This window comes from Cicer arietinum, chromosome 1 (genome assembly GCF_000331145.2).
Source record: "Cicer arietinum cultivar CDC Frontier isolate Library 1 chromosome 1, Cicar.CDCFrontier_v2.0, whole genome shotgun sequence".
Lineage (NCBI taxonomy): Eukaryota > Viridiplantae > Streptophyta > Magnoliopsida > Fabales > Fabaceae > Cicer > Cicer arietinum.
This window is the reverse complement of record NC_021160.2, coordinates 2,419,642-2,444,253: the sequence shown is the minus strand read 5'-3', so window position 1 is coordinate 2,444,253 and position 24,612 is coordinate 2,419,642. Positions and strand designations below refer to the sequence as shown.

At 28.7% G+C, this 24,612-nt stretch overlaps 3 protein-coding genes across 3 annotated transcripts; 2 read left to right on the top strand and 1 right to left on the bottom strand.

The window, feature by feature from the left end:
* Nucleotides 1-439: 439 nt before the first annotated feature.
* LOC101496684 (3-ketoacyl-CoA synthase 15-like) lies at nt 440-3,636 on the bottom strand. The gene is made up of 3 exons (XM_012713031.3): nt 3,108-3,636; nt 1,442-2,026; nt 440-1,066 (listed from the first exon to the last, which is right to left on the bottom strand). The coding sequence occupies exons 1-3, from the start codon at nt 3,486-3,488 to the stop codon at nt 515-517; spliced, it is 1,518 nt and encodes a 505-aa protein (XP_012568485.1). The 5' UTR covers nt 3,489-3,636; the 3' UTR covers nt 440-514.
* An 11,321-nt stretch (nt 3,637-14,957) lies between these two features.
* Nucleotides 14,958-20,564, top strand: LOC101495908 (probable hexosyltransferase MUCI70). The gene is made up of 9 exons (XM_073370293.1): nt 14,958-15,840; nt 16,287-16,523; nt 16,740-16,953; nt 17,088-17,197; nt 17,279-17,478; nt 17,831-17,934; nt 18,673-18,860; nt 18,950-19,149; nt 19,900-20,564. Exons 1-9 carry the CDS (start codon nt 15,609-15,611, stop codon nt 20,134-20,136), a joined length of 1,722 nt encoding a protein of 573 aa, XP_073226394.1. The 5' UTR covers nt 14,958-15,608; the 3' UTR covers nt 20,137-20,564.
* Nucleotides 20,565-23,188: 2,624 nt separating this feature from the next.
* On the top strand, nt 23,189-24,051 carry LOC101495580 (uncharacterized). The gene has a single exon (XM_004485725.4). The coding sequence runs from the start codon at nt 23,364-23,366 to the stop codon at nt 23,799-23,801; it is 438 nt and encodes a 145-aa protein (XP_004485782.1). The 5' UTR covers nt 23,189-23,363; the 3' UTR covers nt 23,802-24,051.
* The last annotated feature ends 561 nt before the right edge of the window (nt 24,052-24,612 follow it).

Below are 24,612 nucleotides of genomic sequence, written 5' to 3'. Positions count from 1 at the left end.
CCACTGCATGGATATTGAGGATTTAGTTTAGGTATTAAGTATAAAGTATTAAGAAGAGGTAAAAAGTTAGTAACAATTCAAATTATTCAATCAATATCATTAATGAAACTAGCATCAATGGTTGTGCAACACAACAAACAAAAAAATTTAAATTTTTTTTATCCATCTCAATAAAGAATCGTGTATAGACAATAATTAGTCTTTTTAATTAGATATGTTAAAGTTATGAAAAACAACTTATGACATATTCATAAATTGTCTTCGATTAATTTATATAACTTACGAAAACAATTTATATAAATATAGTTGAACGTTATTTTACATGGTGTTATAAAAACATTTTATACATTAATGTTTATAGTATACGTTATTTATATACGGACAAAGTCTTAGTTTTTTGTTTTATTTATTTAATTAATTGATGTATTTGCTCATAATATGAACACATTATAATTACATATTATATATACCTATAATGTTATTGAATGAAGCAAATCTAGCAACTATTAAACATTCAGTTTTGATCCTGAATCCAAGGACTCTGTTTTGGTTTGCCAACATTCCTAAGTGCCTTCCAAACAAGACTATTACACATGAATCCAGACCCAAAAGCTATCTGACAAACTCTATCACCCTTTTTGATCCTTTTGTTGAACTCAAGATAAGCTAGTTCATACCAATTACTGCTACTAGAAGTGTTGCCAAATCTCTCCAATGTCTTCCTTGATGCTTCCATGTATTCCTCTGTCAGCTCCAAATTCTTTTGTATCTCATCCAACACTTTTTTGCTTGTTGCCAATGCACACACATGCTCAAAAGCTAGCTTGTAATCTGGAATGTATGGCTTTGTTTTCTTTTTTTTGAAGAGTAAATTTGTGAAGAAGTGAAGTTGTTCTGAAACAGGTAGTACTAGTGGACCAAGTGTTGTAATGTTGGCTTTTACTGCATGGCCTCCAATTTCAATTACATCTTTGCTTATTGAAAGTCCTCTCTTCCCTTCTTTATCTTCCCTTTGGTGTATGCTTTTGTAGCTTTTGTTGTCCATTCCTTTGTGAGTTCTCACCAGCTGCAACATGTATTGCTCACACCAAATATTAACCAATAAGTGACACATTTGAATTCCACTAGTCACACATTCAAGAAATCTAAATTGTCCGATCAAGATCAAACTAGTTGTATTTCATGTTTATTTTTTAAAATATGAAAAATATGATTTTTAATCGGATGACTAAAACTTGATTGATGTCCACGTAATTTTATAAATTCTTTGACCATAGAATCCAGATCCACAAAAATAACCCTAAATTTTCGTTAAAAAAATTAACCTTAAATTTGATATTTTCAAATATTTAAACAAAAACTAAGAATTATAGAAAACGAGAAGTAAAAGATTAGGAATTCAAAACCCTAACAGAGAAGAAAGTAATAAGAGATATATTACCTGTTTAAGTTCATACTTAGCGCGCCATCTATCGAGACGAAAATTGGAGAGCATGATGGCTGCAGTTCCCATTCTAAAGAAGCAATTAGGAATAAGCATGTCTAAGTCATTACCACTATACCATGAATAACTCACAGCTTCTGTACTAACTACAAGTGCATAAGAACTTGGAGAACCATCAAGAAGGTCTTTAGCTAGATCAATGGCTGTGATTCCAGCAGCACAACCCATGCCACCAAGGTTAAAGCTTTGAATATCAGGCCTAAGCTTGAAATGATTAATTACCATTGATGAGATTGATGGAGTTGTATTGAATATTCCACAATTTACTATAAGAATTTTTATATCTTTTGGTTTTACTTTTGTGGCAGAAAGAACATCCTTAATTGCACCAAACATAACCATGGATAGTTCTTCTCTGCCATCTTTCAAGGATGGTGTGTAACCAGGCCGAAAAACTCCTTTTGGCATATAAGTCTCATCTCCTATGCCAGATTTCTTAAGAACTTGTTCTTGAAATTTTATGGCAGTATCATTGAAATTCCCAGATCTTTTTGCTAACTCAATGAATTCTGCTTTTGAGACCTGCACAAATACTCTCATAAGATATATGCAGATTCTTCCAAATTAACAACTGTTGGATGGAACAACAAATTCTGCTTTTGAAAATGTATTGTGTTTTTGTTTTATAAAATTTGTATAAAATTTACTTGTTAATTAGAAGACATAAGATTATCTTAAAGTAAAAAATTGTATATATTTTTAGAAACAATAAAAATATTTAAAAAACTATTTTCGTAATTTGTGCAAATTTATTTTTATTATCTAATATTTTATCTTACTTTATAATCTTATCAAAATAAAACCAATATAGATTTTAAAAAATAAAAACATAATTTTTTTTTTCACAAATGAGTTTAAGGTGTTTATGAATGTCGTATCGTGTTTGAGTCATTGGTTTATATTTTAGGACCATAGATCTCTTACCCTTAAAAGACTAACATATTATGTTTGTAACTCTAATTGAATATGTGTGAAATGTTAATTGATGTTAGAGTAGGATACACTATTTCAAATAAAAAATAAAATCATCTAAAATTTTATTTTTGAAATTTTCTATCTTCAATTTTTTTTCTTCTTTTTTTTACATATTAAAAAATTTAAATTTAAAATTTTTGGTTAAATCACTTTTTTGAGAAGAAAATTACATGCCAAAAGTTTCCTATATATGTGAGATAAAAGAATAAGTCTAAAAATTTTCTACAAGAAGAGGTGAAAATAATAGGAATAAATTAAGCTTTTAAAAAATTATAGAGGTAGATGTTAAAGTGTAGAGTATAGAATCCAACTCACCCCCAACGAACACACCATTTGTCCACAAATCAATTGGGCCTTTGCAAAATGTCATAAAACATTGGATCTAATATATACATATTTTATTTTTAGGACAAAAATCTAATAAATACCCATTGATGCTAGTGACACTCAAATAAATTATGCGAATTATATTCATGTAATTTATACGAATTTAATTTATCACATAATATGTATTAAGTTTATGTAAGTTACATAAATTCAATTCACGTAATCTAGTTGAATGGAAAAATATGGGCGAAGTTAGCAAAATTAATATATTCTGTATAAACTGTTAAACATTTTACATTACCTTGTATTCATTTGAAGGGCGAAAACATGAAAAATCAAGCAAATAGGTAGAGCGAGGTGTAGAATTAATATAAAAATAGAGCATTAGGACCAAAAGTCCTGAGATAAATAGAGCCTCGGTGATTTCATATTTCACAAATATATCTTTCCATGTGAACTTTCCAATATGATTAATGAAGAGTGCAAGAAGAGGGGGTGCCAATAGTAAATACAAGCGATGGCTAATGAGATAACCATAGCCTAATTTCACATATTTTAGATTGACATAACTAAGGAAATCTGGCATTTTAGGTCGTATTCTAACAGAGAAAGAAATTGGACCACCATTTGGGCCAGTCTTCTGCACAATCTCCGTAGAAAACTCATCACTTTCATTTGACATGAGTAAATTTTTATTTTTATTTCTTTTGTTGAAGAAAATAAAAGGAAAATTTATGAATGGGGTATAATAAGCTTAATGCAGCTTTTTGGGCACGATTGAATTGAAATGAGAAATTAAATGGAAAAGTAAAATAGAAATGTTTGAAAAGTATAGGAAGGGAAATAAGCTTGATAGGATATACATATATAGGAATGTAAATACTATGTAGCATTATTATCTCTAAGTGGAGAAAAAAGTTGCTTGGTGTGGTAAATGATGAAAACAGAATAAAATAGGTATGATGTGCATGAATGCCTACGAGCAGCAGATTTGCAGCATCATTGAAATTGTATGAAAGAGTAAAATATTAACATCCATCCCTTTTTAATGTTTTGAATGTTTACCATTTTCTATGTTTGTCTAATATTTAATAAATTTAAGAAGACTCCGAAAAAAACTTAATAAGTATAATATTTGATTCTTTTTATATTAAAAAAATTTCTTCTACTCACTTCAAAATATGCTATTCAACCATATGAAGAATTAAACAACTTAGTAACAAATAAAGTAAACAAAAGTTGAATAGAATATGATGAATGAATAAAACAAATTATTCATTTCATTCTCATCTTCAAAATTCTTAATTTTAATAAATCCTAATAAAGTGTAAAAGAAAAAAAGAAATCAAGAGTTATTATTTTAATAAGTTTGATGATTTATTATATGAAGTAGCAGACTATTTTTATATTTATTAGGGGTTTGTAAAAATTATAATTCTAAGCTGTCATTTTTTTCTTCTATTAGAGAGGGGTGGTTTAAGACAATTTTTAAGTTTATAGTCGTTCTACAAATCGTGTTTTTTTTTTTTTTCATTTTATCTATACAAGTGATTTTCACAAAAAATTAATTTTTTTTCTTCGTATTGTTTGTTGTGATCTCTTCGTTTGAATGCGTTTTTTTTTTGTCCGGATTCACAAAGTAACTTTGATCAATTAAAGTTTTCAACCAATGACTCTGAAATCGTCAACGTTACATATCTGAAACAGACACTTGAATTTTGTTATATATGTAGATATATTGTTGTTTTACATTATTAAGTTAGTATTGTGAGTTTGTTTGTAAATTTATCTTTTATACTTTTGAAAAATTTAAATTTATATTACATCGATATATTTTACAATTTAAATCAATAAATATTATTTATTTTAGAAGAAATTTTTTTGATGATTTATTATGAAATCTCTACCATTTATGGGTTGGATCCGAATTTCTCCGTCAAAACCAATTCAAGCCTTTTATTTAGTAGGAGGCTAGATGCATTGTTATTTCAGCCATTGGTTACCTTTTTCTTTGTGCTATTTGAGCCACATTTTCATTTATTTGTCATAATTTTGGATTTTAATTTGTCAAAGTACATGGACCCCACCACCTCCCTTTAATTTTCATGTTTCTAGTGATAGATATATCTAGAAAGCTGAAGATGTTCAACCAAAATCAGATGTGGCCTCCTAGATCTACCTTAACAATTAAAAAAGTCACACTCATTTTTAAAAATAAATTAGCCTGTAATGTTATTGATAGCACAAATACAACTTCTAGATATTATGATGAAAAAAGTATACTGTTTATGATTAAAATTTTGATTAATAATTAAATTAGTTTTTTTTATTAATTTATCAACGTATTTATATATTGCATATTAAATATTGTCTAAATCAATAGTATTGATATATTTATTTATTAATTTTAATTCTCAACAATTATATAAATTATTGTCATAATTAAAAATTATAATAAATTAAAAAATATCTAAAGTGCAAAACCTAAAAAATTTAGTGCTATTAAATCTATAACTTAGTCACACCAATTCATTAAATTAATGTGATTCAATTATTAGTTAATTAATTTGATAGCAATGCAAGAATCCTTTAGCACAAATTAATACTATATAATGTTCTGAAAGTATCAATATGCTCCTTTGGTGATTATTGTTTTTGCCAGTTTTTCAACCATCCTTATTATACCTAGATGTCTCTTGGTAACTGACTTATTAAGAATGAAAAAGAGATGGATGATTTTTGGTACAGAACCGTTGTAGTTGTAAGTGTAGAAATTTGGCAACATAGCCGCAAAATTAATGGATATTGATGTTATGGCAAGTGGCAAGTCCAAAGTAGTTCATTCAATTCTTGTGATTTGAGTTCTCACCTTACAATTTAAAATGTCAACCAATATGTTAATCTTCATTAGGTGTTAATTAAAGCAGCTATTGATGCCCAACTTCCCACCTAAAGATTATCAATATGATATCATAATTGTATGTTAAACTAAATAAAAACTCATACTAAACCCAAGTGTAGCACCCTATCTAATTCTTGCACGCTGAAAACATTCACCTTTGGCCCTTAATCTTTCAATTTCATCAAGTGCACACAAGTTTCCTTTGTACCATAAATTTCCAAACCGACCAAATTTGTTGTGCTAGCAACTTGACCTTAATTTTGCATTCTAAATAACCTAAAATCACTTAACTTTCCATTCATATCCTTATCTAGTAAGGCATTATGTGCTTTAATGTCACTAATCACAACTTAAACTTCTCACCCTTCATGCAAATACAAGATAGCATAAGCAACATCTTTAATAATTCTTATTTTATCTTCATAGTTTAACATCTTGCTCTCATCACAATCAAACACCCATTTGTCTAAACTCCCATTTTCCATATAGTCATAAAATAATAATAAATTACAAGCATTTTTCTTGCACCAACCTCTCAACTTGAACAAATTCGTTTGCTTCAATATTTCAATAGTTGAAATTTGTGCAAGAAATTCTCTTATACCATCATTTTCATGAGAAAACCCTTAAACCATTGTCCTTCTTCTTAAAACATCCTTGTAAACTTTCCTTTCCCACCAATTCCTATTACATTTTCCTAAGAAAACCCTTTTGAGAAAGCTTCTATTTCCTTTTATGACATACTATATAGCCATTTCACTTCTCTTGTTTTCACTAATAAAGACAACTCATAGAGTAATCCTATAAGAAACCCTTTGGACTTAAAAATTGAATCTTTTGGAAGGACAAAAGGAGGTAACACAAATAATAACGGGTTCATATTTAACGAAAAATTAGTATTGCTAAAACTCCAACCCAACAAACATTTCATCCTCAAAATCTTCAAATAAATTGAGATAAGCATTCAATAATAATGGTTGAATAGGTTTTTTCATACCCAATTTTGCTATGGTAACATGTCAAATAATTTTTAATTTGTGTAAAATTTTACATACATGCTATAAATTTTTGATCCAATGAAAAAAAATAAAAATAAAATAAAATTAAAGGAAATAAAAATTATTGACAAATGTTTGAATTGAGAGGATACAACTATAGTGAGTAGAGATATGATACCATAATAAATAAATTTATATAAACAAATACTAATTTATTTTGATCTAGAAGTATATTTTCATTATAACTCTAGTCGTCATCTCTTTTCCACTTATCTTTTGTCTTCATCTTCTTCGTTATAGAAGATGAGTGATTTATGACCATTTTTTGATCAAAAATCACTCCTCTATATCTTTTCTCCTCTATCATTTTATCTAAATAAGTGATTTTAATATAAATCGATTTCTTCTTCGTGTTTTTTAGTTATCTCGCCAACTAAGTATGACATTCACTTTTTGTGTCTCGTTGTGGTGTTCATTTTTGTTCAGATTTATAGCTTTACTTTGATCAAGTACAAACATACAATCAATTACTTCATCGTCAATGTTGCACATCCGGAGACATGAGTATTTAAATCACTTTAATTTTGTCAAATTTTTAGGTATTTTGTTGTTTTATACTATTAACCTGCGTACGGACATGTCAAATTCAACCATACATGGCGTGGAGAAAATCATTGTGCAAATTAGATAGCCAATTATTGTCTTACATTAAATAAAATTGAGTTATTCGTTCTCCCAACTCTCATGTCAGATGAATTAAAAATCATCTTAGTTGATGGTCATTTTGGGGTCTCCTTCCTTAGGCTTATTACAGTTGTTTGTTAATTGTTTTTGTTACTATTTTGAGATTTTAGGCTCTCTTTTGTACTAAGAAAAACCTTCGTACTAGAGCTTTTCGCAGATTTATTTCATCATTTTCAATTTTAACAAATTTATATATGTGTTGTTTTCGATCGATGTATTCTTTTAATTTTTAATGAATGAATATATTTTTTTATGTAAAACCAATACTAATTTATTTCTTATAGGATGTATTAACCAATAATTAAAATCATTTAAAGATGGAGTGGTAGCCAAGTCTTCTTACACATACAAAAGTCAAAGCAAAGACTACACGGTTACATTTTTAATAGCAAAATTAAACTATCATATAAACATTGTATTTGATTGCTTTTTTTCATAGAAAAATAAATTCTTTTCAAATGTTAAAAAAAAAAATATATAATGAAATTGATCATAAATTAAAATATTCTTCATTCTTATTTTAAAATCAATCCTAATTATTAAGAAAACAAAATACATAATCAATTACTTGCACTGTACTGGTAATTTTTTATATACCAATAGAATGTTTGCCAAGGGTTAAATGGTTATAAAAGAAAAAAGATGATGGTTTATTGTGTGGGGAGAATATTAGAGTCCATGGAAAGAGGGAAGAAGATGATCTCAACTGGATTTTTTTAAATAAAAGATAAATATCTTAGAAAATGATTTAATTAGTTGCCATTAATTAAAAAATTGAACAGTGTTAGTTATTTTTGGGACTACAACGGTGTTAGATATAAACTAATTTTTTTTCTTTCAATTCTATTAATATTTTACGATTTTGAGATATGATATTAAACCTAATAAGGTTGCTATTTTGTCACTTGAACTAATATTTAAGATTTAAAACTTTAAAAATCAACTTCAAAAACTTAAAATGAATAATGACACATTCACAACTTTAAGTCAAAATAAATCTCATGGACCATTAAATTACATTTCAGCAACAATTCAATTATTTATATATTTTTTTTTAAATTGATCGTTTACATAATATTCCACAAGTCTATAAAATTTATCCTTTTGTTTTTTGTTTTTTTAGATAAATATATAAAATTTATCATCATCTTCAAACAAAATTCAAAAAAATAATTATCATCTTTAACAAATTCTAATTTTCATCGAATTCAAAATTTAAATAAACTTATATTTTCATCTCCAACATCAAATACAAAACTCACATATTTAGGGATTTCATTTGGAGAAAAGTAGAAAAAAGAAAAAGATATTCTATTTGTGATTTGAAATCGAATTTTAAAGTGTAAATTCTTTATTTAATAGACTTTAATGTTGTTATTATTGAAGATAAAGATATAAGTTTATTTAAAATTTTAAGTCATGAATTTAACAAATATATAAAAAAAAATTAGAAATTATTAATGAATTTTTTGAATTTTATTTGAAAATGGTGATAATTTTTTTAGATTTATAAAAAAAATTATAGTATTGATATTTAAGACATAAATAATTAAATAATAATTTAAAATTAAATAAAAAATAAACTTCAAATATCGTAGTTACCAAACACTTTACTATCGTACGGAGGGAGTAGTTAGTGTAGCGGTGGGTTTTAAATTTGAACTCCGTTGTGGTGCCCATCTCACTCTTCAATAGTTGCTTTAGCAATACCATTCAGGTCACTAATTTTTTCAACATTAATAATCATATTACTTTGTATGTAGTATTATAATTTTTTTATATTTTTAAAGCATGAATAAACAATTTTATAATTTTTTGTCTGACATCATTAATCAATATCCTTTTTTCTCCATTCTTTTACTCAAATAAACAATTTTCACATAAATCAATTTTTTTATTTTATTTTTTATTATCTTTTCTATTAAGTGCAACATTTAGTTTTTTGTCTTGTTGCCATATTTATTTTGTTTAAATTTACACATTTACTTTATATCTAATATATGTAAATTCAATAATTAATTTCAGTATTATCAACATTGCATATCTATAGATATAAATATTATGACCACTTTAATTTTATTATTTTATATTATTAATTTAAATAATATGAATTAATTCACAAATTCATCTTTATGTGTATTATTGTTGATCAATATACTCTTTTAATTTAAATAAATAAATATTAATTTTTTTATTTTAAAAAAAGAAAAATATTACTATAAAATACAAAACTTAAGACTTATTTTTTATAAATTTTAATACCGTTCAAACGGTGAAATACAAATGACAAAAAGAAAAAATTTAAAATAAAATTATCTCTCGGACAATAGTAAAAGGCAATTAATTAAATTGATAAAATGAAATACCAATAATTATTGTGGATAATATTATTAAAATACAAAGTTTAATACAAAATAAAATATAAAAATATTTTAACTGTGTCTTATTTTTTATCAAATTTTATTTTTAATAATATTTCTCAATTGTTGTAGACCAATTGTCCATTGGCCTGAATTAATCGTGACAAAGTTTGTCATTACACGCGACAAAAATTCTTCCACAGCTATTTGCAAAACAATAAAAACAAAATCCTTCTTTACGTAATCAAACTTCATTCAGTGTCATTGTCAATTTCGTGCACCCATTGTCTTCTATAAAACTTGTCCTTTAAAAAAGCATATAATCTTAATCCCTCTTTACTGCACTTAGTAAAATCTCTCCTTCCACGGAAATTTCCTGATTAAAATTGTTTTCTATCGATAAAACGTTACAAATTGTGATTAAGTCTACACATAACGTAAAATTAAATTATCTGCAATACATATACTTCAAACGTGATATTGTGATGTTTTTATTTTTATTTTTCGATAATGAGATTGGACCAATTTTGAACCAATGCTTATGCTATGCGGTGTTTAATTACAACTTTTTCATATTGATTGAAATACCTTTTTCTTTTTTCAGCAAAAACAAATAACGCAGATACTAATTTGAATAACTTTTATTTAAAACAAAATGCATGCAAACCTACCAAATATATAGATAGATGCGTTTGCTTTAATTTTTATCTGCAAATTTGAATAGGTAAATTGTTCTATGAAATTGTAAATGTAGGTCAAATTAATTTTTAAATTTTATAAATTGATAAATATATAATTGAAATGGTAAAATATTAATAAAAATAATCTAAATTTAAACTTTTATCATTAAAAAACTTTTATGTGATATATTAATTCAACATGTGACTAATTTGTGTTGACCACTTTATATTAAGTAATTATAATATCAATTCATTTTTTTTATGAAATTTAAATATTTTATAGACTAATAGTCAATAATTAGTGCATAGATAATTACAAGTATTCATCAATTTGTTTTTGAGATAACTAAATTTCATTGACAAATTTGTCTCTATAAAAATATATTGACGTACATAAGTTGATAATGTGCAATTATCGTGTTACATCAAAATATGTAACGTCAAATATTTACTGAGAGTTTTTGATTGATATCTTATAATTTTAATGATGTATTTATCTGTTTGTAAAATTATAAACTAATTTAATCAATTATTATAATTTCAGAGATGAATTTATTCACTCAATTTTAAAACTAGTGGAAAGAATCGTGTGAGATTGTTCTTTTCTAACTATCTTCTGCTCTGGATGCTCAGTTCCTTTCTGAGTTTAATTTTCATGGGGTCAATGCCATGAAGTAGGTACAACTATTTTATAACAAATAATTGAACACATTTATATCATAACATGATTAATTAAAGCTTTTATAAAAAAAAATATTAACGAAATGAAGCTTTTGAGTTATACTAGTATTAGTTTGTATATAAATAATGTGAATGCGTGTGATTATTAACACATAAATCGATCCAACCATTTTTTTTATAAAAAAAAAAAAAGCAAAATTGTATTAACAACAGTAACCAAACCCCAAAACTGGAAGATTAGGCACCATTTATTTTATCCCTTTTTATGAAATTTTATTTAAATTTTCAACCATGTTAATTTTTCTTTACTAACATGTCATTAATTAATTCACATATTTTTCTACAATAAATAATATATATTATTTTATAATATAAACATTAATTAATTATCTTTCTTTAAAGAAAAAAACTTGAAAAATTAATATCAATTTTTAACAAATTTAATACAATTATTTACTTTCTTAATGAGTGAAAAAATAGTTGACTGAATTTAAAGAGAATTATTTAAAAACAAAAATAATACTTCATCAATTCTCATACTAAGTGATACATTTATAAAAAACTTTATCAAAAAATGAATAACCATTTCCAATTTACAATATAAAATTAACTATTTTTTTTTCTTTCATTGGATCCTTTGATTAATACTACATGTACCACTTTCAATTCAATATTTTTTACTTTGCATTAATAATAATGATGAATTTTTCAATACTTGATAATGATATTTTCGCAACATTATTATTCTCCATTTTATTTTATACATTTTTGTTAATCTATATTAAAAGATTAAATATTGAGACAATCATTGTGAGATGGATGAAGTAATTATTATTTTTACGAAAAAAATATAGTATGAGAAGGTGTCACAATTTAAAATAAAAAAAATATTTAATTAAAACTCAAAGATATTCACAAATTAATAGACAAAAATAATTGTTATTAATATAGAAGTTTTAACACATCGATCATAATAAGAGTAGATTAAAAAAAATATTTACTCATTGATTAGCTCTTTAATTTTAAATCAACTTATTGATTAGTTACAATGTGAAAATGCCCCGATTAAAGAGGAAAAACGAATTATACTATATATTGAAAACATATATATATTTTTTGAACGAATATGTGAAATATGTCTTCAATAAGGTAGATATGAATATCATTAATTTTTGATAGAAAAGTATATATGATTATTCAGATCTTGGTAAAAAAACAATTTGGTAGAATGATATCGGAAAAATTGACATATTCATAACACTCAAAACGTAATTACAACTTAGAATAGTGACATGTTATGTTTCTATCAAAAAAAGAAAGAAAGAATGACATGGTATGCAAGTTGTTCTATAGTACAAAATCAGATAAATCACGGAAAGCAACTTTGTGATGATATGCAATGCAAGGTTACAAAACAAATCCAATGAGACATCACAAGTTAATACATTCGTATCAAACTCTCATTCATTGTGGTGGGGAGTGGGGATGCTCTCTTTTGTATATGTCTCTGTGCTCTTCAGAAAACAACAAATTTACAATTTGGACAACAATATAGATTATAGATATATTATTATTTTATGATTTTATTCAATAAAAAATCATAATTCTTCATTTCATATGATAAAATTTAAAATATCTTTGAGGTTTGGTAGAATACAAGATGTTCATATTAGATGTCAATGTTAAAATTATTTTACATTAATAATACATATTAGATTTTCATATTAGCTGGATTTTGGATAAACTCAATTAGTTGTGATTATATAATCAAAGGAATTTATCATCTCTTGAAAGAGGTTTTGTGCCATACATGGTGGTGCAACTCATTTGGATTCATTCTGTGTTAGCGAATGCATTTTCCATAAAACACCTAAACACTTATTTTGGTGTTTTTTTCGGGTCACAATTCGAATGTTGTGTTGGCTTGGTTGGGTGTTAGTTAGGACTATACATGGGTCAATTTGGGGGCAGTTTGGTCAAAATAAAAATGTAATCCATATAGAAAATTTTAATTTGGGTATGAAAATAAACTGTTAGTTACAACATTAAGTTAGTTTGAATCAAACCGCATATTTTCAATTTGAGTTGGATTGGATACCAGATTATCCACACAAAAAATTTCTTTAATTTATTTTAAATCTATTTAAAAATCACATAATAAAAAATAAAATCATCCTATTTTATTTTTTTTCTTTCAAAAATACAATATAAACAATTTCTATTATTGTTTTAACGTAAAAAATATACGTACAATAAATATCAAAGTTAAAACTTATCATAAAATATTTATAAATATCAAAGTAATTGTAATTATATAACTTAAAATTACAAAAAATACTTACAAGTATTAAAATAATTAAATTTTAATATCATAAAATAACCAAAATAACGACTCACAAAATAAAAAAGGTGCAAAGCCTAAATTTACAAAAAAGTCTAAATGCATCAAAGTAAAAAGATTAAAAAATAGAGTGAAGCAGTGGGTAGGATGAGTAAATCCGGTATTAAGAACATGAGTTAGACTTGAATCTTGTAAGTTAATTTTTTTTGTTGATTTGAAGGAAGACTTTTTAAGTTTTTCAAAAAAATAAAAATTACATGCTTTTTAGAAAAATTGAGTCATTTGTATTTATCTAGACCAGATTCAATTTTATCCCGTGTTTAATTTTATTAATCTATTTTCTTATTTTGAAAATCAAGATCATCCAATTATCCGACCCAAACTGTGTGTTTAGGTCGACTCATGACTAATTTGACATAACACATGAACAGTCCTAGCCTTAGTGGCTTAATGTCGAGTTGTGCGTTAGAACACAATCAATTAGTGGCTTAAGTTTGAGTCTTAAAATGCGTCGTTAATTGTTGCATAAGGTTTCGATGGTTTATGTGTGGACAATTTAGAAAAATTCAAATACATGCTAACTTTTTTGGTGAAAACTTTGCAATCAATATTAAGATTAGACTAACAAGAGTCCAAGCAGAACTCATTAAAAAATAAAATAAAAATTAAATATGATTCAAAGATTATTAGTTTGATTATAGTCGTGATTCTTGCTTTCTTTACAAAAAAAGTGACAATAAATATTGGTCAATATTATAAATAAAAATTAAATACTTTTTATTTATTTAATACTAGTATTCGTAATATATACTTTAATAAAAAATATTTAATGTTTGTAATTGAATGTTTACATTCAAATGAATAATTTAATAAATTTAAATTTTATTTTACATGAAATCAAAAAATTAAATGCATCTAATTAATTTTTTAATAACTATAAAAATAATTATTTTTGTTTATAATAATTTTATAGTACGTATTTTATAAGAATAAAAATGATTTTTGAAATAATTGTGGTACATTTCGTTACGTCAGCTTAGATTGATCCTAAGAATTGTTGTGGGTAAAGTATAAAATTACTTCTTTGAAATATACTATAAAAATTGTGTGTTTGAATTTGTTACGTCAACTTAGTATTGGTCCTAAGAATTGGTGTGTAGTAAATTATTAAATTATTATACTAATAAAAAATACTAAAAGTAGGGATCACACTAATCATTAAGGACAAGCTGTGCGCGGCAAACTGTTATGGTAGTACAGTATAATTAAACAAACCGTTTGCCATTAATTATTAATTATTAATTATTAACTGTAATTAAGACATGCTGTCCGGTTAATCAAAGATTAGAAGTACCGAATTAATTATAATTGACCATATCCTTAAGTTTAATTAAGATGCCAAATGTGAACAAATGAGTTAGGGTAGCACCATGTATTTCTCTGTCATGTTACGCTGATTAACACTGTCCGAAAGGTAGTAGTAATTTTTTTTTCTTTTTTTTTTCCACATGATTTTTTGTAAATCTCCTTATATAAATATTCCATGAATATTATTATTTTCTTCTCCAAGATCAACACTGCTTAGTTTTCAGACTCAAGCAGCATTATTAAAAAAAAAAAAGAAATATATTGAATTTTCTGATCCCTGATTTCTTCTTCTAAAAACCCTAAGGTTCAATTAGAGAACCCTAGATTCATTCATCCCCTGTTTGCAGCAAAAGGGGAAATTTATCTCGTGAACAATTTTTTGATTCAGTGTTATATAATCGAATTTCAGTTTGGTTTTGTTTTCTCTCTGCTTCTGTAACTGTGATTTGATTTTGTTATTATTTCGTTTCTGTTCAAACACTCATGCATAGAATTTTTAATATTGATTTTCAATTTTTCATTGTTGAGTTGAAACTTGAAAGTGAGAGCGGCATTGCTGAAGTGGAATTGAATAACAGGGGAATTTGAATCCAATAACCTTCAAGTTTGGGGGAAATTGGTGAAGTGGGTTTGTGTGTGTTTGGGAGTACTTGAAATGATGAAAATTTTGATGAGGGGGTGTGAAATGCAATGAGAGGAGGGTATGATCGTGAGGGTTTAGAGATAAGATGAGTGGTGGGTCATTGGGTATTCGTTCTAGTAGTTATGGATCTTTGGAGAAACAGCTACAGAATGGTTTGTCACCAATTCAAACAGCAAGAAAGCAATCTAAGATGTTCAAAGAGAAAGAGAGATTGTTTCATTGGATCTGCAAGTTTGCTGGTCGTAAGAAAGTTGGAATGCTGTTTCTATGTGTGATCTCTGCTGCTGTTTTCGTCTGGGTTTTGTATGTTGGAAAAGGTTTTATAATTTCTCACACTTTCTCCTTTTTCTTTCTACAACTTTGATTGGTTTTTTTTTTTTTTTTTTTGTAGTTTGTACTATGGTGGCTTTAGCCTTTAGATTGCTTCTGTTACTTTATCAAATTTTGTACGGGTTAAGATGTTTTTAAATTTCATTTTGATTAATGTGATTGCTTATTGTGTTGTCAAATAGTGGTGCTATAGCGTAGCAAAATTTAAACAAATCGCTCTTCTTCTGCTATATGCTATTTAGTAACGGCCGTATAACAGACTGCACTATTTTCTGTGATCCACAATTGACAACATGATTTCTTATTGAATATATACTTTTAACGATCAATTTATAAGTGCTTTGTTGAAGGGGAAGAAGGAATATAAATTTATTTTTTTGCGATTCATGTGATTTAAACTTTTTGATTTTTGTGATGTATGACTTGCTTTCAGGTGAAGATACACAGGAGGGGAACGGTGTGGAAAACATTAGTGTGAATGAGAGCATGTCTATAAGTAACTCTCCATCTATGATCTCCACGGCGAAGATCATGGGCTTTGCTACTAATTTGGTACTACCCCTTTCTCCACCAAATTATTTTCTAGGTTATAATCTTCCTCCAGGGCATCCGTGTAATAGTTTTACGCTCCCTCCACCGCCAGCAGATAAAAAGCGTACTGGGCCACGACGTAAGTTCTAGTTTTGTAATACTAATTGATGCCTCAGATGTATTATATTAGGTTATTTTATGCCGAGTAATTCACAATAGTATCCGTCATCACTGTAGATATTGATTGGTTCCTCAAATTTGGAGTTCATGATGACATGAAAGGCTTAGGATATGGTTTAGATTACTTAATGTTAATGGTGTTGTTCCTGAATAACTTGGTTTGTATGCTTTTCAGCATGTCCAGTATGCTACCTTCCTGTGGATGAAGCCATAGGACTTATGCCAAAGTTTCCCTCGCCATCTCCGGTGCTTAACAAGTTAACATTTATATATGAGGAAAATCTTAGCAGAGATGGAGAATTTGGTGGTTCGGATTTTGGTGGATATCCCACGTTGGGGCAAAGAAATGATTCTTTTGATATACGGGAGTCAATGAATGTGCACTGTGGGTATGTGTTAGTTATATTGTTGGATTAGCCGTTTCCCTATCTATATCTTTATCCGTTGAAGAATATTCTGTGTTTCCCTTTTACTCACATCTGTCCATTCTGCATCTTCAATGATGCATATTAACATCATTCAGATTTGTTAGAGGAATTAAACCTGGCCGCAACACAGGATTTGACATTGATGAAGATGACCTCCTTGATATGGAGCAATGTCGTGGCATAGTTGTTGCGTCAGCTGTATTTGGTTTGTATTATGTGGTTTTTGCTTTTATTTATTTAATTGTTTAAGGTTGTACGTTCCTGATGAATTACATATCTTGTTCAGGAAATTTTGATGAGATAAATGAGCCAAAAAATATAAGCGAGTATTCGAAGCAGACTGTATGCTTCCTTATGTTTGTTGATGAAGAAACAGAAAAATATTTGAGGAGTTCTGGCAGGCTGGGAACCAGCAAGAAGATTGGTTTGTGGAGAATTATTGTCGCTCGTAATCTTCCATACACAGATGCAAGACGTTCAGGGAAGGTCGGAATTATATGTCAGAAAGCACTGTCATGACATGACTATGAACTAGATATTAGCATACCAACTGTTAGTAAAATATGTTGCTGACTTTTTTTACTGATATAATCCGATCATTTTTGTCTTTCTGTAATCTACATTGGAATTTTCAGTATGCCATACCAATTGACCCTTATACACAGAAAAGAAAGGGGAAAAAGACTTAGATTAGTAGACGTAATATTGGCTAGATCCTCTTGTTTTAGCATTTTGATGTTTTTTTACTTAAAAATATAATTTGAGCTTTTTGGTATGAATTGAAATAACAAAATATCTCACTCACTTATGTTTCTGTAACTTACTAATTTTTCCACAGATTCCGAAGCTTCTATTACATAGAATGACTCCAAATGCCCGATACTCCATATGGCTTGATGGAAAGCTTGAGCTTGTTGTTGATCCATATCAAATCCTCGAAAGGTATATTTCAGTGTTTGCTCATTGTGAAAATTATGAGAAGATTCCGTTTCACTCCTACATTTGTACATCATCTGGTTCCGTTTCACCTTTCTGTTTAATTCTGCTGGAAATTGATACCATATACTGTTTGTGCAGAATAAACTCAATGTTTTACATTCAGTTTCACAATTGTTTTATTTTTGTTGTATAATGTAATCTTTACTCCGTAGATATCTTTACGATTCTTTGAGTCATTACATAGCATTGAAAATTCTGAAAAGTCCAATAATATGTTTAGACCACGTAATGGTTCTAGTTTTGCCTATAGTTTGGTTGCTGGAAGTTTGAGTTTAGTGAAAAAATCTAAATGATTGGCCTTATAGCATAAAATTTATTTTGGTTTCTGAAATCCAAGCTGTGGAGTTGCCCCTATTCCATGCTTCAGTAGGCTAAATACCAATCAGTACATAAGCATAGAATAATCAAGTATCTTCATGTGAATTGTGATGTAGGTTTTCACCACCATTTCATCAGGAACTTGCATAAGTGAAGCTATCAATCATCACCTCTTAAGAACTTCCATAAATTCATATTTTATAGGATGATGTTAGATTTAATGTTTCTGATTTCTAGTCTTGCCAAATGTCTACTTCAGCATATAGAACTATTATTTTGAGACTGTAATATTGTATAGCTTTATTTTTTCTGTCTTGATAGAATACATATTTTGGCACCTAAATTACTCTCATGCTTAATTAGATTCTTGTGGAGGAACAATGCAACTTTTGCAATATCCAAACATTATAGACGCTTTGATGTATTTGTTGAGGCAGAGGCAAATAAAGCTGCTGCAAAGTATGACAATGCCTCTATCGATTTCCAAATTGAGTTTTACAAGAATGAGGGTCTGACTCCGTATACGGAAGCCAAACTTCCTCTTATAAGTGGTATGCTAAACTTCTGTTCACTTCTGGGATGAGATTCACCTGGTTCAACATATATGATTTTTCTCAACCTTGATAGTGCTCAAATGCAGATGTTCCTGAAGGATGTGTGATAATACGAGAACATGTTCCAATTAGCAACCTCTTTACTTGTCTTTGGTTCAATGAAGTTGACCGATTTACTTCTCGGGACCAGATTAGTTTCTCAACTGTCAGGGACAAATTTTTGTCGAGGGTGGATTTTCATTTTCACATGTTCCTGGATTGCGAAAGACGCAACTTTGTAGTACAGGTAATTATTTTATTTCATTTTTATTTGTATAAAATATCCCAGAACTCAGAAGGGACAGTTCTTGCTTTGCAAGGAGACTTCTGTAGCTTTTTGGCTTATGAGAAGTGAGAATACCGTATTCATATGATTGATCTTTAACATCTGATTTTTGCACGTTTCTCTTCACAATTTTCAAAAACAGAAACATAATGAAAACAAAGTGACATTTATTTATTTAGTTATTAATAAAAATATAATTAAAAATGCAAATAGACCAAACACCCTGAACCAACTAATTGTTGGTATGAGTGGTAAGGGACTCTAGCACCTTAAACAAGTGAATAGGAGTTTGATACCTAATTCTTCTTATGTATGGAGAAAAACCCGTTTGGGAGGTGAACCCGCCTTGTGTGTCCAATTTGTTCCCTGACGGAAGTTAGTCACCGCTAAACGGCGGTCGATACTTCATATCTATAACATGATTATAAAAAAGACGAAACACGCTGAATTTCCTCTGCCCCGAGCGTGAGGCCTGGGGAGGATATGAACAATTCCATTATATCATGTGATAATAGCATTTTTTTTAATTACATTGTAACTGTTGTGGTTGGAAAAGCTTAATGCAACCACCTTTGTTAAAGTTTTTGATTGAGTTTCTACTGAGCTTCTTGCTTTTATGTTTATTTTTAGTTTCAATTTTGGTTGTAACACTATTTACTGTATAGCCATGTGATATCATGATCTCACACTTACTGTATTTTGTGCTTACAGAAATACCATAGGGATGTATTGGAGCGCCTAGCCGCACCGGTGGTTGTTGCTCTGAATCCTCCACCACCTCCTCCGTCTCCTCCTCCTCCTGCATTCCCTATGCTTGAAACTACACAAGAAAAAGTCGCTATTCCAATAGCAAGGAGAGGCCCTGGAAGGCGGGGAAGAGATAGGAGAACGGGTTCTAGGCGCCACCGCAAAGTTGTGGCTGGAAATAGAGACGTTGATGCAAATTAAAATTTTGTTTTGGGTGACTATATCATAACTTTTTTTTGTTGTTATTTTTTTGGCATTCCACCTACGAAAATCATTCATTGCAGGAGCTGGAGGGAAAATGTGGAATTAGAAAATGAATGTTGTATTGTTTCCACACGGACACTCTCATTCTTTTTTACTTTGTGCAATCGTCCATCGCTGTCGAATTTTTTGTTGTATATATATATAAAGTAAAATTTTCAATAATTATGGTAATGGTTGCTACTACTTGTGACCAAATTACTCGCATGTGGTACCATTATGTTGTGCCATTTTTACAAGGAAAAGACTGTTAAAGACATCCACATTAAATGTTGTCTCCCATTTGGTTTTTGTTGTTCCTCTTACAACTTCCATATGTAAATGAGCCTGGTTGGCATTTAAGTCAATTATTGTATTGGTTATATCAATTTTTAGATCCAGAATTTATGATACTGCTTTTCTTCGTGTTAGGTATAGTTTTGAAAAATATGGGTTTTTAAAGATTTTATTTACGTTGAAAAAAACGACTTTAATCAAGTTGAGTTAAAAAGTGGAATTGTGTTTAAAAACGATACTAGTATCTTAATAGGTCTAGTAGTAGGGGTGTTCAAAAAAACCAAAAACTGAACCAAACTGATGAACCGAACCGAACCGAATTGGTTTTGAACTGAACTGGTTTAAGAACCGAACTGTTTTCGAACTGATTTTGTAAAACCAGAACTGAACCGAACCGGTTTTTTCTTGTCCAATTAGGGTTTTTAACAAATCTTGTGCATCCAATTGGTGTGTTTGTGTCATTGGATGAACATTTAGGTCATTTTCGTCCTTCCTTGGCTCATTCTTGTCCAATTAGGATTTTTAACCAATCTTGTGCATCCAATGAGTTCATTTGTGTCATTGGATGAACATTTAGGGCATTTTCGTCTTCCCTTGGCTTATTCTTGCCCAATTAGTGTTTTTAACCAATCTTGTGCAACCAATAGGTGTGTTTGTGTCATTGGATGAACATTTAGGTCATTTTCGTCCTCCCTAGGCTTATGCTTGTCCAATTAGTGTTTTTAACCAATCTTGTGCAACCAATAGGTGTGTTTGTGTCATTGGATGAACATTTAGGTCATTTTCGTCCTTCCTTGGCTCATTCTTGTCCAATTAGGGTTTTTAACTAATCTTGTAGGGGTGTTCAAAAAAACCAAAAACTGAACCAAACTGCCGAACCGAACCGAACCGAATTGGTTTTGAACTGAACTGGTTTAAGAACCGAACTGTTTTCGAACTGATTTTGTAAAACCAGAACTGAACCGAACCGGTTTTTCAATTCAAAAAACCGAACCGGTTTTTCAATTCAAAAAACCGAACCGAACTGGTTTTTTGTTTAAAAAACCAAATCGAACCGGTTTTTATTTCAAAAAACTTGAACCGAATTTTTTTTAGTCGTAATTAGGGGTAATTATGAAAATTTTGGCCTATATGAACAAAAAAATTAAGTTAAACCAGTTCGGTTTGGTTCAAAATAATAAACCGGTACACCACTTTTATAAACCAGTTCGGTTCGGTTCTTTGAACTGAAAACCGGTTCAGTTCGGTTTTTCTAAACTGAAAAACAGTTCGGTTCAATTTTCAAATGGTTCTAGTGCAGAACTGAACTTTGCCCACCCCTATCTAGTAGGGCTTAGTGTGTCAAGAGAATTTGACAAGGAAATTTAAAATATAAAATGTGTAGTATTTACTTAAATATATTTAATAACTTTGGAGTGATTTTGTAATTTTTTAAAGTCATACAACCAAATTAAAAAATGTAGGCAGCAGACACTTAATAAATCAAAGTTTTTACAAAAGATGCATAACATTTTTTATGATGCATAGTATTCTGTATGATTTTGTTGACAATTTAAATTAAGAAGATTTTTATCAAAATTGAATGACATTTTTTAAAACATCTAGATGGTATATCACATGTCACTTTCAACTAGACAAAAGGGTAAAGCTCTCAAGTTAACAATTTTGGTGAGAACGTTTTCATTAACAATAGTTTCGATAAATCAATGCAATATATAATTTAATGTAAATCAAACATTAATAATTTATTATAATTTTAATGATGATTGACGATATTCTTTTGAAATAAAAATTTACGACTTTCTTTATCTTCGCGTTGAGATTAATGTTGTTTCCACGAGTTTCAATTCTACGTGTTATGTAGCTATTGTGAGTTATGTGGATGGAAAATGTTTATGCTTGTGGGGAAATATAACAAGATGAATAGCTTCCATATAAATAGATAGCGTGGACTCACATTTGAGAAAAAAATTATTGTGTAGTAAATATATGTTAAAAGTTTTACATTGTTTAGAAAAGTGAAGATTGAACAACATATAAAGGAGATGATTTATATATCAATTACTTTAAGATTTTGCGTTTAAATGTAGTGTCTAACTTTATGTAGTTGCTATTAATCTAACGTTAATAATCTTTCTCCCTTAATTTGAATTAAACACTACTTTCCTCCCCTCTTCTCATATCGTTGATTCAAATACACCATAAAAATTTACTTTTTTTTTTTTTAATTTTATTAAACAACATCTATCAAATAAACATCATAATCATGGAAAACATTATACACATCTAATTCCCTAAAAGAACATTATCATCATCTTTGTGGACAAAAAAAAATATTAAAGATTTGAATGTTTTTGAAGCAATGATAATCATTAAACTTAGAATTTAAATCCACCTAATAGAAGATTGTATATGAAATTTATATCAAAAACTCATTAGAAATTTAGAGCAAGAAAAATAATAGGGTAACCTTCTCTTAACATTTCCATGTCCTTGCCGACGTGATGACAACTAGAGATCCGAAATATCCAAATTTCCACCGAAGAACTCTTATGACGGCACTACCACATACTGCCACGTGTTATTCTCCTCGACTATCTTATTATACTGGGTCCCACCAGATCCTTATCTTTTAAGCTCACTATACATTTCAAGTCATTATTAACATTAAAAAAATAAATAAAAATTCAATTCAGGTAAAAAAACTCACTTTTATTTTCCTATTTTGATTCAGCTTTCATTATTAATTATTAATAATAATCATTAATCATAACAATAAGTTATGTTCCTCAAAACATGAGCTGAAAGAGAGTTAGGTTAGGGTTTTACACATTCCAAATGTTTCATCCCTGAAAATTCGAATCTCCAATCGCCGATTCAATTTCCGACCAATGGGATCATCGTCGGCGTTTTTCGTTATCTGCATTCTCCACTCTATAATCGCGATCACAAGTGGCGCTCTCATGATGTTCTACATGAAAGAAGTCTACACTTTCGGTCACGGCGTTCAAACGGCGACGAAGCTTCTCGGATCTACACCGCATGATCAGCTTCTCATCAAAACCTCCGATTCGTTCTCCGGTTTACTCCTTGTTGCAATTGGATTTCTTCTCTTCATGGTTTCGTTTGTTAAGGATCGTGATTTTCAGAATTTCTTTGCTAAGGGTTGTATTTTGCTGCATGTGTTTATGGCTTTGTGGAGGATCTACTTTGAACGTAAAGTTGAAGATCTCGCTTGGGATTGGCTTAGACAAACTGTTGGTGATATTCTATTGGCACTTTCGTGGGTTTTCTTCATTGTTTACTCTTGGAGAGAGAAGTATGATTAATTAGCTTCATTCTCTCTTTTTTTTTTATTGTGTTTATTTTGATATTTCTCATCGGTATGATTATGAATTTTCTGTTTTTTTTTTTTTTTTTTTTTTAATTTTCTTTTTTTTTTTTTTTTTTCGGTTTGTTTTTAATTTTTTTTTTTTTTTTTTTTTTTTTTTTAATCTTCTCTGTAAAAATCAGACCTGAGTTCAATTAAGTTGTGAATTAATTACCTTATCAAGTGGATATTTATGTGATGGTACATTATACGTTGTGAGTTGTCTTATTACCCTGATTTTAATCAGGGTGAAAGTTACAGTAATGTTGCAACTTCATTGACTTGCTATTTTTTATATGGTTCATGATTGTTCGTGAATTTGTAACCTCGGTATGTGAAATTTGAATTGTTTTTTGAATTTGTAAAACTTATCATGATTGTGGTGGATTTCTGATGGTTTTCTTTGTAATTGTGAGTTGAAATTTACTTGAATTTTGTGATTGACTATGACAGTTGTAATTTACTGGAAAATTGATAGGAAGGTATGCATATCGATGGCAAGGTAGGTTGTTTGTGTTTGTGTGAATGAAATTCCGATGTGTTATTTGTTTACTAAGAATTTAGAATCACAGAAACTAATGAGTAATGATGCATCTTTCATATTGTAGAATTGTTTGTTCTTACATCTGAGGATCATCTGTTCATTTCAATACTTAACTTACAATTCATAATCTCTCTGGATTTAACTGATGTTTGGCTTGTATAGAGCAATTAGGATAAACCTGGATGAAGGCATTTGGATAATTAGCTGACTTAGCATTTCACCGTCT

Bases quoted from the DNA above. Each gene is read 5' to 3' on its own strand.
- LOC101496684 (XM_012713031.3), bottom strand. From the start codon at position 3,488: ATGTCAAATGAAAGTGATGAGTTTTCTACGGAGATTGTGCAGAAGACT. The intron at 2,027-3,107 runs GTAATGTAAAAT...GTATTTGTGCAG, and splicing joins GCCCTTCAAATGAATACAAG to GTCTCAAAAGCAGAATTCAT. The intron at 1,067-1,441 runs GTAATATATCTC...TACATGTTGCAG, and splicing joins CTAAGTATGAACTTAAACAG to CTGGTGAGAACTCACAAAGG.
- LOC101495908 (XM_073370293.1), top strand. From the start codon at position 15,609: ATGAGTGGTGGGTCATTGGGTATTCGTTCTAGTAGTTATGGATCTTTG. The intron at 17,479-17,830 runs GTCGGAATTATA...ATTTTTCCACAG, and splicing joins ATGCAAGACGTTCAGGGAAG to ATTCCGAAGCTTCTATTACA. The intron at 18,861-18,949 runs GTATGCTAAACT...GCTCAAATGCAG, and splicing joins CAAACTTCCTCTTATAAGTG to ATGTTCCTGAAGGATGTGTG.
- LOC101495580 (XM_004485725.4), top strand. From the start codon at position 23,364: ATGGGATCATCGTCGGCGTTTTTCGTTATCTGCATTCTCCACTCTATA.